Source organism: Neoarius graeffei, chromosome 14, assembly GCF_027579695.1.
Source record: "Neoarius graeffei isolate fNeoGra1 chromosome 14, fNeoGra1.pri, whole genome shotgun sequence".
In the NCBI taxonomy this organism is placed as follows: Eukaryota; Metazoa; Chordata; class Actinopteri; order Siluriformes; family Ariidae; genus Neoarius; species Neoarius graeffei.
This window is the reverse complement of record NC_083582.1, coordinates 24,046,191-24,060,334: the sequence shown is the minus strand read 5'-3', so window position 1 is coordinate 24,060,334 and position 14,144 is coordinate 24,046,191. Positions and strand designations below refer to the sequence as shown.

Below are 14,144 nucleotides of genomic sequence, written 5' to 3'. Positions count from 1 at the left end.
TTGAAAAAAAAATGTCAAGTGGCTCAACTTACCCCATGCATGGGGTAAGATGAGCCACTGTGTGGGGTAAATTGAGCCAACACAAAACATGTTAGGTTAACAAAGTAAACAACTTTTATTATTAGAAATGCAATCAATGAATCAAGTCAAGTCAATCAAGTGGGGGATAGGGCCGTTGCATAGAAAAGGGGAGATGAAGAGAGAGGTGATAGAATGAGATGGGATAGGGAGGGATAGATAGATGGATAGAGAGAGAGATATGCGTAGATAGATAGAAAGAGGGATGGTTAGAGAGGGAATGAGAGATATACTATATTATAGAAATTACTAAAACAGTAGAGCAGTGCCAAAAAATCTTATTTCTTTCAGTAGGTTAAAACATTGCTAAAACATGCAGCAATCATTCCATCAATCATTCAATCATTTCATCATTATTCAATGTTCCAAGCGTTCAAATTGCAAGGGAACACCATTTGCCTCTCCCTCCGTGCTGTCCCCCCAACAGTAAAGGGGCGGGGCAATTTTTTCACAATATCCTGTCTTGACAGGACAGCCTCATCTTTCTCTTTGAAGACAAAGGTTGGCTTTCTTGCAGAGCCATGGCATGACTGGCTTCTTTTGAGAAATCTTGCCTCTATTTCGAAGACATCCAATTTGATTATCTGGCCAATGAAGAAATGCACTTTCACCAACTTGGTATAACCTGTCTCTACCTCTCCATTCTTTATCTTTTCAATGAACCTAGTCAGAGTCATCCTGTCCAAATGCATATCCCTCACCACAGCCCGAATAGGCCTGCCTTTCCTGACTTCCTCTGCGGCTCTCTCCAAAACTGCACGGGACTGTGCGGCCCTGTCTGTTTTTCTTTTGTATGAGTGTGGCATCATGCACACCTGTAATAACAGAGGGCATTATTTTATTTATTAAAAACCTTTTAAACATATTATTTATATTAACATGTTATTTATTTGTTTGTTTATTTGTTGTTGTTGTCATATATGACCAGTAAATGTGAAAACTTAAGTGTCATCCATATTGGGTAAGCTCAGCCACTAATGGGGTAAGTTGAGCCAGTGGCTCAACTTGCCCCACATCTAATGGCTCATCTTACCCCGTGGCCACCATTTTGTAGAAAAATGCTAATAAAGGGGATTAGGCTAATCAAAATTATTTTTATTAGCATTCATATCATAGCTTAGAAAGCCACTAACTTAACCCTAATGTGTCTAAATATTATTCTACTTTTGTCTTCTCTAAATCACCTTCACTGTGGACAAACATGGAATTGACTTAGAAAGCACAAAAACACATTTTTATAAATATCTCCCTCACCTAGTTTGACATGTGGTGCTCCTCTCCACAAGTGTAAGTAAATGGTCCCGCCCCCCTTTGAATGTGGTCACATGGTCACATTTGTTTACTGTTTCTTAGAAACAGGGGGTGGCTCATCTTACCCCCTGGCTCATCTTACCCCGCTCTCCCCTACCTACTGCAATCTGGTGAGGCACGCCACAATGCAGACGTGAGTAGGGAGTCAAACTCTCACAGTTACCTGAGGACCAGCCCCCCACTATAACCCTAACTATGTGTAGCGCGTATAGAGTGTGGGTGGAGCACAGAGGACGGCAGGACAGCGTTTGGAGGCAGACAAGGTGATTTATTCTGATAACTTTTCAGTCTCAAAATCTTAACTATACGTTTATTCATTCGCACACACAGTCGTCTGGTCCCGGGTTGCGCTCCCTCTCCTCTCTCTCTGCCTCCTTAAATAGGGAGCGGTTACTGGGAAAACACACACACAAACACAGGTTAATTATCCTCAGGTGTCGCGATTCTGCCACTCACCTTCCCCGGCTCCACCCTCCTGTCACAGACCGGCGCTTGACCACGCCCCCGCTGCCACACTATGTAATAGGCGAGAGGCCGAGGGCTACTGAAATGGAGATTGGCACCGCCCAATGTGCCTTGTGGCATGGGAGTGTTATTGCATTGAATAACGCAGTATATACAGTAAAACAGCATGACCTTAAGTGTAATATTGCTTTTATATAACAGTTCTATAAACAAGAAATTAATATCTAGTAAGTGACATTTTGGACACCATATGGCTGTTTATTTTTGCTCCATGAGCTTCAATAGATCCTGAAGAAACCACATTCACTTCATGTCGGCTAGCTCACACTGTCACACTTCAAGACATTCCCATTAAAGGTGCTTCTAGTAAAATTGGCATCCCTTTTTCCTGTTCACCTTCATCTGATGAGCTTTCATATTATTTCATACCACTGCTGCAGTAACTGTTTCGAATGAAGAAGTGCAGATTTACCTGCCGAACACAGACAAGCAGGTGATACACACAGTGAAACTCTTGGAACATCACTCACCCAATCACATCAGTGGACTGGAACTGACTATTGTATAAAGAACATTAATTAACACCTTCTGACTAATCAGAAATGAGAATTTGACAGCACAGAAGTGATGCAAAGTGTGCAACAGTTACACGATGTTAGAACATGGAGAAGTTTGAGATTATCTTTGTTTAGATTTTTATGCTAAACATTAAGTTTTATTAATTAAAATAATTAATTTTATTTATTGGTCAATTATAATTAGACCAAATAACATCCAGCAGAAAACATTAGTATTTCCTACAAGGATGAAATGTTTATCATGTCATTGTGCTTGTTGTGCACATCTGCCACTTTGACTAAATTGTCTCAAAAAATGAAAATTACATGTGATTTCCATGACAGCCAAAGACACTTTTCATAAGCATATTACATGCAAAGTTCTGCAAGAACAAAATCGTTTTTTTTTTTTTTGACATTTATAACTTGTTTCGGGGCGGCACGGTGGTGTAGTGGTTAGCACTGTTGCCTCACAGTAAGAAGGTCCGGGTTCGAGCCCCTTGGCCGGCGAGGGCCTTTCTGTGCGAAGTTTGCATGTTCTGTCCAGTGGGTTTCCTCCGGGTGCTCTGGTTTCCCCCACAGTCCAAAGACATGCAGGTTAGGTTAACTGGTGACTCTAAATTGAAGTGTGAATGGTTGTCTGTGTCTATGTGTCAGCCCTGTGATGACCTGGCGACTTGTCCAGGGTGTACCCAGCCTTTCGCCCGTAGTCAGCTGGGATAGGCTCCAGCTTGCCTGCAACCCTGTAGAACAGGATAAAGCGGCTAGAGATAATGAGATGAAATGAGATAATTTGTTTCATCTTCATTGTGAATCCATAAAAATACTTCTGAACATTGCAAGAGAATTCTGTAAATTTCAAACTGACAGTATAATGTTAGCTAACTAGTCTGTGTTGGTTCAAGACATTCAGAATTCGGAACGAACATTATTTTTGGTTAGAAATCCGTCTATTGTCTTTTCATCATTTATATTTTATGTTGGCCAAAGTCAATATAATGTTGATCTATATTAAAATAGAAAAATTAAAGTGCTGGGGAAATACTTTTTCACTTAAAGAGAAAAAAACCAAATGGTCATGTAGGAATCATCTCTTGGTTTAGTTGAACTTTTTGGTCATGAGCCAATGAACTCATGCTGTAATACTGCTCATATTCTGCTTTTGGTGTGATATGACTCTTTTAGAGTAAAATAGGAGGGTGTTTGTGTGTAGGCAAGTGTGAAAGCACAAATTCATGACCAGCAAATTCTGTAATGCTGTCTTCAGTTACCATAACATACACCATCTCATCTCGAAAACCTTTCTTCTGCTCGTTCCTTGATGCTTGTTTTCTGTTCCAGGTCAGTGATGATGAGGATGATGATCTTAAATGATTGAATGGAGGTGTCTAATTTTGTGTGTTATGATTCTAACACAAATGTCTCATTATTTGAGTGCTCAGAAACTGTTCTTCTGCTCATTCATTCAAATATTGATGTTTTGTCTTTCATTTCTCCTCCGGACCATCAGCCACCAGTTCGGCTCACCTGGAGGATTTGGCCTATCTGGATGAACAAAGACATGCTCCACTCCGGACTTCACTGCGCATGGCGCGCCAAAACAGCATGGCCGCCGGACGCTCTGGCCAGGATCTGAGAGGTAATGTACCTGGTACATTTGTGTGTGTGTGTGTGTGTTTTATGTTTCAAGTCAGGACTGTTATACTTTGGAACACACTACCAATGTCTACTAATTAGATTAGATTAGATCTCTCAATGCAATTGACACAATTTTCTCGACAAGAAGCCTGGGTTCGGGGGAACCGGCCTGTCCTGCCGGAATGTTCACAGCTGGCTACACGATGGACGCGTGGGATAAGTGGTGGGTCGTGTGCCTGGCGGTTCTTTCTGTGGACGACATTGAAGACATCTACCTATTCGGAACCCAGAACTTGAACCGCAACATGGATAACATCATGGAGAAGCTTTTGGCTTTACAAAGGAAAATGGATCGATTTGGAGACCAGAATGGACAAACAGAGTAGTCGTGTAAAAGAATGCGTCTACTCGCCCCAAGACCAAACAATCCCAATCATGATTGAAGCGGTGGGCAGAGCTGTCGGCACTCAGACTGTGGCTTTATCTGCTTTCGGCCCTCTCAGACAGCACTGGCCTCGGTCAAGGCCGTTGCTGGAACAACAACTCCCCCTGAAGATCACTGCAGTGAGACACTCTTGCATTCCTTCCCCCACTTCCCACGGTCGCCGCTTTTTACCCCCGGTGTGACAAGCGGGTGCACGACCAGCGCCATCATGGCTGCAGGAACGGACGGCTGCTTGCTTGCGCTGGGTTACCTCACCCCTCAAGTCCCGAGTTTTCATGTTGTAAAGTGTGCTTATTTTGTGCTTATGTGCTGAGGTGTTTTTTTTAATGTTCCCACACTGTACTCCCCACAGGAGCATAGTGTGGGGGTTGCTTTTTCTCCTCCCCTCTCCTCATGTTACTCTGTATTTTTCTTTCCATCCCTGTCTTCCTGTCCTGTCTACTCCCCCTCTGTCAATTGTACGTATGTGTATATGTACGGACGGGTTGATGGCCAATTTCGCTGGTACTTGTGACTGGTGACAATAAAGGGTTCATTCATTCATTTATTCATTAGATTCAGCTTTATTGTCATTGTGCAGAGTACAAAGCTGATGAAATGCAGTTAGCTTCTAACCAGAAGTGCAAAATACAGTATTATTTACAGATAAGTGCCAGAAGTAAGTACTGCAGCACAGTGCTATATGTTACAATATATACAGTGATGAACAGTGGAGAGTCACAGTATACAGATATGTTTGTAAATATTTAAATGCATATTTATGGAGAAGTGAAAAGGATTACAGAGTATGTAAGGTTGTATTTACAGTTAGCAGTAATTAACCCATATGTCCAGATGTTTATATGTACAATAAAGTGGCAGCATGTGCAGCAGCAGTATGAAAACATGTACAGCTGTTCATATGTACTGTTCATATTATCACATAAGTGGCATAGTTTATTAAACAATTTAAGTGGTCCATTTTGTACAAGAGATTAATAGTGCAAATAGCATGTTGAAGTACTGAACAGTGCAGGATAAGTGCAGTGAAGTTAGCAGAGTGATGGTGTGGAATTCAGCATGTTTACCACCTCAGGGAAGAAACTCCTCTTGAGCCAGCTGGTGCGGGAACGGAGGCTTTGGTAACGTCTGATAGATGGGAGGAGGGAGAAAAGTGCCTGGTTAGGGTGGGTGGCATCCTTGATGTTACTCACCCTGCCTAAGCAATACTTGTGATAAATGTTCTCAATGGAAGGCAACTGAGTGTCTGTAATCCATTGGGCACCACCCGCTGGACTGCTTTATGGTCTGATACCATACTGAGATGCAGTTTGTGAGTATGCTCTCAACGGTACAGCGGTAGAAGTCCACAAGTATCCTGGGACAGAGGTGAGCTTTCTTAAGGCTCCGCAGAAAGTAAAGACACTGTTGCGCCTTTTTTTTTACCAGAAAGGAGGAGTTTAAGGACCAGGTGAGCTCACTGGAGATGTGGACACCAAGTACCTTGATGCTTGACACACTCTATGACAGCTCTGCTGATGAAGATGGGAGTACGTGCATGGCTCCTTACCCGCCTGAAGTCTACAATGATCTCTTTGGTCTTCTGCGTGTTAAGCACCAGGCTGTTATTGTTACACCACATAACCAGATGCTGGACCTCATCCCTATAGGCTGACTCATCGTCACCTCTGATCAGACCCATCACCATGGTATCATCTGCGAACTTGATTATGGTGTTACAGCCATGGAGTGGAACACAGTCGTAATCCATCTAGTATTCATTATTTTACATTTATCAAATCAACATAACCTTCATAAAAATGACCACAAGTATATAAAATGCATCACACATGTACAATGTCTTGCAAAAGTATTCATCCGCGTTGGTGTTTGTCCTGTTTTGTCGCATTACAAGCTGGAATTAAAATGGATTTTTGGGGAGTTAGCACCATTTGATTTACACAAAATGTCTATCACTTTAAAGGTGAAAATTGTTTTATTGTGACTCAAACAATAATTAAGATGAAAAAATAGAAATCTGGAGTGTACTTGTACATAGGTATTCACACTCCCAAAAGTCAATACTTTTTATTGCTGCAATTACAGCTACAAGTCACTTGGGGTATGTCTCTATTAGCTTAGCACATCTAGCCACTGGGATTTTTGCCCATTCCTCAAGGCAAAACTGCTCCAACTCCTTCAAGTTAGATGAGTTGCGTTGGTGTACAGCAACCTTCAAGTTATGCCACAGATTCTCAATTGAATTGAGGTCTGGGCTTTGATTAGGCCATTCCAAGACATTTAAATGTTTCCTTTTAAACCACCCCAGTGTAGCTTTAGCAGTGTGTTTAGGGTCATTATTATTCTGGAATGTGAACCTTCGTCCCAGTCTCAAACCTCTGGCTGACTCAAACAGGTTTTCCTCCAGAATTGCCCTGTATTTAATGCCATCCATCTTTCCTTCAGTCCTGACCAGCTTTCCTGTCCCTGCAGATGAAAAATACCCCCACAGCATGATGCTGCCACCACCATGCTCCACTGTAGGAATGGTGTTCTCAGGGTGTTGGGTTTGCGCCACACATGGCATTTTTTATGATGGTCAAAAAGATCAATTTTAGTCTCATTTGACCAGAGAATCTTCTTCCATGTGTTTGGGGAGTCTGCCACATGCTACTGGGCAAACTTCAAACATGTTTTCTTAAGCAATGACTTTTTCTGGCCACTCTTCTATAAAGCCCCACTCTGTGGAATGTACAGCTTAAAGTGGTCCTATGGACAGATACTCCCATCTCCGCTGGGGATCTTTGCAGCTCCTTCAGTGTTATCTTTGGTGCCTTTGTTGCATCTCTGATTAATGCCCTCCTTGCCTGTTCTGTGAGTTTTGGTGGGCAGCCTTCTCTTGTCAGGTTTGTAGTGGTGCCATATTCTTTTCATTGTGCTATAATAGATTTAATGGTGCTCTGTGGAATATTCAAAGTTTGGGATATTTTTTTATAACCCAACCCTGATCTATACTTCTCCACAACTTTGACCTGTTTGGAGTGCTCCTTGGTTTTCATGTTGCTTGCTTAGTAGTGTTGCAGAGTCAAGCTCCTTCCAGAACAGGTTGATTTATACAGACATCATATAACAGATTATGTGACACTTTGATTGCACACAGGTGGATCTTAATCAACTAATTATGTGTCTTATGAAGTGAATTGGTTGGACCAGCTCTTATTTAGGGGTTTCATATGAAAGGGGGTGAATACCTATGCACACTCCAGAATTGTTTTTTCATCTTAATTATTGTTTGTGTCACAATAAAGCAACAGTTTGCACCTTTAAAGTTGTAGACATGCTGTGTAAATCAAATGGTGCTAACCCCCCCAAAAAAATCTATTTTAATTCCAACTTGTAATGCAACAAAACAGGACAAACACCAAGGGGGATGAATACTTTTGCAAGGCACTGTACATGTCTCAAGAATGGATGAATATGAAGCCATTTCTCCCTCTTAAATTTCAAGCTGTAAATAAGTGGATTTTTTTTAGCTGCAATCAATATGCATTGGACTGATGGAGACTAGCAAATATAAAGTATTTTAAGGTGTGTATTTATAGAAAGCCCTCTCCTCAGAGGTGCACAGAGCCTTATACACACTAGTGTGCTAGTGCTATTAGTGGCAACATGGCCAAACGTTGGTAATTATTATGTTTAATGTCTAGTCATGAATTTGCAATTTAAATAGACTTTTTAAACCTAGGGATATTTTACACTAGCTGTGAGGTCAGAAAATATAATTACTGTTCCTAGATCAAACTCAAAATCCAAACCTAAATGTAGAAAAAAAAAAAGAAAGAAGAGATCAAGGATAAACATAAAAGTACTAAATCAAAGCAAATGTCCAGCTGAATTCTGGCAAATAACCCCAAAAGATGAAAAATCAGATTTTGTCCAAAATGTTTTTTTTTCCTATCTACATAAGGCACTCAACTTTAAGAAAAACAACTTTTGTTATTGTCATTTGTCAATTTTTGTCATTTTGTCATTTGTCAATTTTATTTGTATTTTATTTAGCCTGAAAGGACAACAAAAAATATCTGCAAGTGCAGGCAGGATTGGTCAGCAGGCAGGAGTGTGATTAAAAACCTACACACACCTCGACATTAGTGATAAAGTTCCAGTAAAGAAAATATAAAATAGTCTTACACAATGTGCAGTTGGCTGTAGAACTGGCATCATCTATGCTGAAATATTTCAGACTAATTAATTATGTTTACACAGACCCTGTAGAACAGGATAAAGCGGCTAGAGATAATGAGATGAGATGAGATAATGAGATGAGATAATTATGTTTAGCCATCATTTCCTTTTTGTCTGCCTCGCTGTATTTTATTTTTCACCACCCCAACTAAAAGAACATCCCCACAGTGACACCTAGTGTATTAGTTAGCCCCTCGCCTACACAGCCTGCTCACATTCACACATGCTCCCTTTCCAAGTGTTTTTAATTGCTGTTTAAACATTAAAAGGCATTCTCTTTTCCTAATCTGATGCCTCACTCTGTTTGCTCTCCTTTCAAGGAGTGTTTGTAAAGAGCCCATGTGACATTAGTGTCTCTCTCTCTCTCTCTCTCTCAAAGTAGTTTGAAAGAGAGAAAAATTTACTCAGTAAGAATAACATCACTTACCATCGTTCTAAGCAGTGAGTGCAAAGGAGTTCTTTGAATGTGTTCTGTCTCAATCCTGTAATGGATGCCCATTTTACATTTCATAAATACACACACACTTCAGTGATACGGAGCTTGCTCATCACATCCTTTCTCTTGGAGTCTGTTTGCTGAGTCATTCTCAGCAGGTCAGTAATTAAAGCAGCTCACACCTTCTACTTGGAAAAAAAAGAAAGCGAGAGAGAGAAAGACAGGGAGAGTTAAGTGAGAATATTATCTCTCATAACCTTGGAGAAAGCCAAGCTAATGGTTATGGATGCAGCTTTGGGACTAAAAGGTTGTTGGTTCAATTCCCTTGTGTGGCAGGAATGGCTGAAGTGCCCTTGAGTAAAGCACCTAACCCTCCCCAGGCTGCTCTGGGTATGTTGTGTGCCTCTCTGGATAAGAGTGTCTGTTAAGTGTAACCTTAGACAACAATATGTTGTTCCCTAAGGAGCCATGGCTCTGACCTATTAACACACAGTCTCACTATTATTTAACCTTAGTAATGGATAGGAAATGTTTTGGCTCTTTTATGCTTTTAATTTTTCTTAAATAACATTAACAACAGGGCGGCACGATGGTGTAGTGGTTAGCGCTGTCGCCTCACAGCAAGAAGGTCCGGGTTCGAGCCCCGTGGCCGGCGAGGGCCTTTCTGTGTGGAGTTTGCGTGTTGTCCGCGTGGGTTTCCTCCGGGTGCTCCAGTTTCCCCCAAAGGCATGCAGGTTAGGTTAACTGGTGACTCTAAATTGACTGTAGGTGTGAATGGTTGTCTGTGTCTATGTGTCAGCCCTGTGATGACCTGGCGACTTGTCCAGGGTGTACCCCGCTTTTCGCCCGTAGTCAGCTGGGATAGGCTCCAGCTTGCCTGTGACCCTGTAGAACAGGATAAAGTGGTGAGAGATAATGAGATGAGATGAACAACAACAATTCCCTTGCGTGGACCACACAAGGTCAAAATTGTCGGATTTTACTATCCTTGTGGGGACATTTGGTCCTCAGTAGTATATAAAAACATGTGCATGCACACACACACATTAGAAAGGTTTACAATACCATAATTTGAATACAGTATATATTCAGAAAAATTATCAATTTGATTTTACAAATTTGAAAATATTTAACACACATACCCCTTTTCTACTAACATGGAACAGGTTCCGTTCTTGTTTGTGCACCAAATTTTGAACCATTCAGAGCATTTCAACCATTGGTTTAGAACCTGAAAATTTGGGTCCCAGATGGAACTAAAACATAGCTGTTTTTTCCATGATGACATCAGTGGGCATGTCATTAGGTTGGAGGGGAAGCAGAGCGCAGCAATGGAGAATGCATCTTCAGAAAATATTGAATAAAACCAAATATCTGCAATAACAGAACAAATGTTTGCAGGTAATTAATGTGCTCTGCCATCTTGCTACAACTGTTTACATCCATTGTGAATTGTGTAATGCCCTCCAAGTCAAGTCAAGTTTATTTGTATAGCGCTTTTAACAATAAACATTGTCACAAAGCAGCTTTACAGAATTTGAACAACTTAAAATATGAGCTAATTTTATCCCTAATCTATCCCCAACGAGCACGGCTGTGGCGATGGTGGCAAGGAAAAACTCCCTCAGATGACATGAGGAAGAAACCTTGAGAGGAACCAGACTCAAAAGGGAACCCATCCCCATCCGGGCAACAACAGACAACATGACTATAACATTAACAGTCCTAACAAAGTCAGCTTCATTGATGCTATAAACCCCCCACCGACGGAAACCCGAGCACAAAACTGTTTACGACAACCGCAGTCCCAAAGTCAGCAAGTCAACTACAGTCCCCAGCCACAAAAGCACCACTGCAAGAGTCCAGAGCATCCTCCAGGCGCGATCCCCAACTGTCCACATGGGGCCGCCCTCCACAGGAGCGATGCGATGAGACTCCATCCAGACACAGGGCACCAGGATGGATCAGGCAGGTCCGAGGAGCAGAAGAGGTTCAGCATCTCGATCCCAGGACCGACATGTAACTCAGAGGGACAGATTTTGGGGGGGAGAAAACACAGGTTGTTAGGTATGCCCACTGTCACCTGAATAAATAGGAACAGTATACATATTGCACTGAGTACACGCAGGGACTCCGGCAACTAACTATGACAGCATAACTAAAAGGGGAGAGCCAGAAGGTAACACAGGCATGAGGGAGCCCCGGGACATAAAGCAGCAGTCACTACACCGTCAACAAACTCAAGTGAGCAAGCGAGTGGGGACTGACAGCATCCATACATCCCAGTTTACCAAAACACTCTGTCTGAGGACCCTCCAGATCTACACCTTTACCTCATAAACACCATTAACAAAAGGCTTGACTAAACAGATATGTTTTCAGCCGAGACTTATACACTGAGACTGTGTCTGATTCCCAAACACTACTTGGAAGGCTGTTCCATAACTGTGGGGCTTTGTAAGAAAAAGTTCTGCCCCTGATGTAGCCTTCACTATACGAGGTACCAGCAGATAGCCTGCACCTTTTGATCTAAGTACTGGGTGGGTCATAGAGGACCAGAAGTTCACTCAGGTACTGTGGTGCAAGACCATTCAGTGGCACATCCTTAATTACAACGGTTCTGCTCAAAATTGGTGAAAATGTGGGCAAGTTTGCTAGCTGGCATCAATGTTCAAAGAATCCTGAATGGAACTGGTTCAAGAACCTCTTTCCTGTTGGTTGAAAAAGGGTATCACTGGCGATTTGAAAAGTTGAAGATCAGAAGAAAAAAAATGCTTATCCACCTCAAGGTTCGACTTGGTCTTCTGAAATGCTTTTCTCTGCACCATGGTTGTAAAGAGTGTTTATTTCAGTCAGTTCAAACCAGGAAAATTATCCAATATTAGGATGAGTTCAGAAGTCAATATTTGGTGGAATAACACAGATTTAATCGCAGCTTTCATGCCTCTTGGCATGCTCTCCACCAGTCTTTCACATTGCTCTTGGGTGACCTTATGCTACTCCTGGTGCAAAAGTTCAATCAGCTTAGCTTTTTTGATGGCTTGTGATCCTCCATCTTCCTCTTGATCACATTCCATAGGTTTTCCAGTGGAGTTCAGGTCTGGAGATTGGGCTGGTCTTGACAGGGTTTTGATCTTGTGGTATTCCAGCCACACTTTGATTGACCTGGCTGTGTGGCTTGGAGCATTGTCCTGCTGGAAAACCCAATCCTCAGAGTGAGAGAACATTGTCAGAGCAGAAGTAAGCAAGTTTCTTCCAGGATAACCTTGTACATGGCTTGATTCATGCATCCTTCTAAAACAAAAATCTGCCCCATTCCAACCTTGCTGAAGCAAAAAAAAAAGTTCTTCCCATGCCTCAAGGCACATTGGGCAGCACCAATCTCCATTTCAGTAGCCCTCAGCCTCTCATATAGCTAGGGTTACAGTGGGGGGGCAGTCCTCTAGTAACCATGAGAGTTTGACTCCCTACTCACATCTGTACTGTGGTGTGCCTTGCCAGATGGTACTAGGGTTGGGCTGTATCCAAATTTTGATACCTTTAAACTGTCTCTGTGTTTTCCCGGGGTATACGGTATTACCGAGAAAAAAATATTTTGTTTCGGCCTACTGTGTAACGTGCGCCTATGCCTCAAATGTACTATTTAAAAGCAGCATAGCGAATTGTGTGCATTGTGGTATGGATTAAGCAGCAAAGCGAATTTTGTGCATTGGTGAATGGATTAAGAGATATTTCAAAGCATCACGCAACTCTTCCTTCATCTTGAAAATAGCATTCAACTGTCGTTTACACATGTCTGCGTTGAAACGCCATTTGCAGCACTATTTCACCTACTCCATCAAAAAAAAGTACATGATGAGCAGGATCATACCCTTTCAAGCATGGGAAATAAAAAAAAGAAAAAGAATCAACCAACACCCAAGTCCGTTTAGACTGCGCGATAAACCATATTCTTCAGCGCAAATGAGGCGAACCTAATTCAAATGCATGATAGCTGCACAAGGCAAAATCATATGGGCCCACGTCATGCCATGGCGGGGAAATTAATAATCAAATGGCCTTACCTTGCTTAAAACATTGTCTTGATCACATAACTCCTTACAATTATTCCACTTAAATCCATACGGTTTAACACACCCAACAAAGATAGCAAGCGCATTGCTAATTCCCACCAGAAACCTAACAGTTTACGCTACGATGTTTTCTTCCGTTTCTTCAGTAGATGACATTTCAAACGTTTATTACCCACATCCCAAATGTCATACGTTATATTATTTTACCTTGTTGTTACTCATGTAACCTACTCAAAACACAACTCATTGGAGAGATCTCGTGGAAGTGGAGTACCCCAGGCTATGGTGTGCCTTAGGGGACATATTAGATTTTTCGTTTGGTTTGAAACCAAAATACTGCCACACTGCCGATGTTGTATTTTTTTTTTGCCACTAACTCGTTATCTTGACTTGCCATCTTTCAACCGCAGTCTCAGTCTTTTTTGTTTAGATAGGACAGTATAGAGAGACAGGAAATGAGCGGGGGAGAGAGAGACGGGATCGGGAAATAACCTCGGGTCGGAATCGAACCCGGGTCCCCGGATTTATGGTACGGTGCCTTAGCCATCTAAGCCATGACACCCCCGGGCTCAGTCTCTTGCGAAGCTTTCTGTCAGACTCCAAATGTCACGCAGGGTTGCCATGGTAACGACATAAACAACCCTGCACGCGATGAGAACTTCTTTAGGAAATTGATAGAATTAGTGAAAATACGATCACACAGTTATTCGGGATGATCTTCAATTTATTATTTTATATTATGACCTCATGTACTCCATATTTATTTAGATATTATATATTTTTTTAAAATGACGGTAATGAGACCGATACCGTTGGTACTTTTGGATACCTCGGGATACCTTCTTACCGTAATACCGCCCAACCCTAGATGGTACCATTTTGATAATGGTCTTTGGCATGAACCAACCACAAGTAGA

The 14,144-nt window shown here is 41.8% G+C and overlaps 1 protein-coding gene across 1 annotated transcript in view; it reads left to right on the top strand.

Annotated features, from left to right (window-relative positions):
• The window catches only part of tanc2b (tetratricopeptide repeat, ankyrin repeat and coiled-coil containing 2b), a 626,942-nt gene that overhangs the window by 544,405 nt on the left and 68,393 nt on the right, over positions 1-14,144 (top strand). The window contains exon 10 of the mRNA XM_060939453.1: positions 3,922-4,050. Coding sequence (XP_060795436.1) covers positions 3,922-4,050 — 129 coding nt within the window. The remainder of the gene's footprint in view (positions 1-3,921; positions 4,051-14,144) is intronic.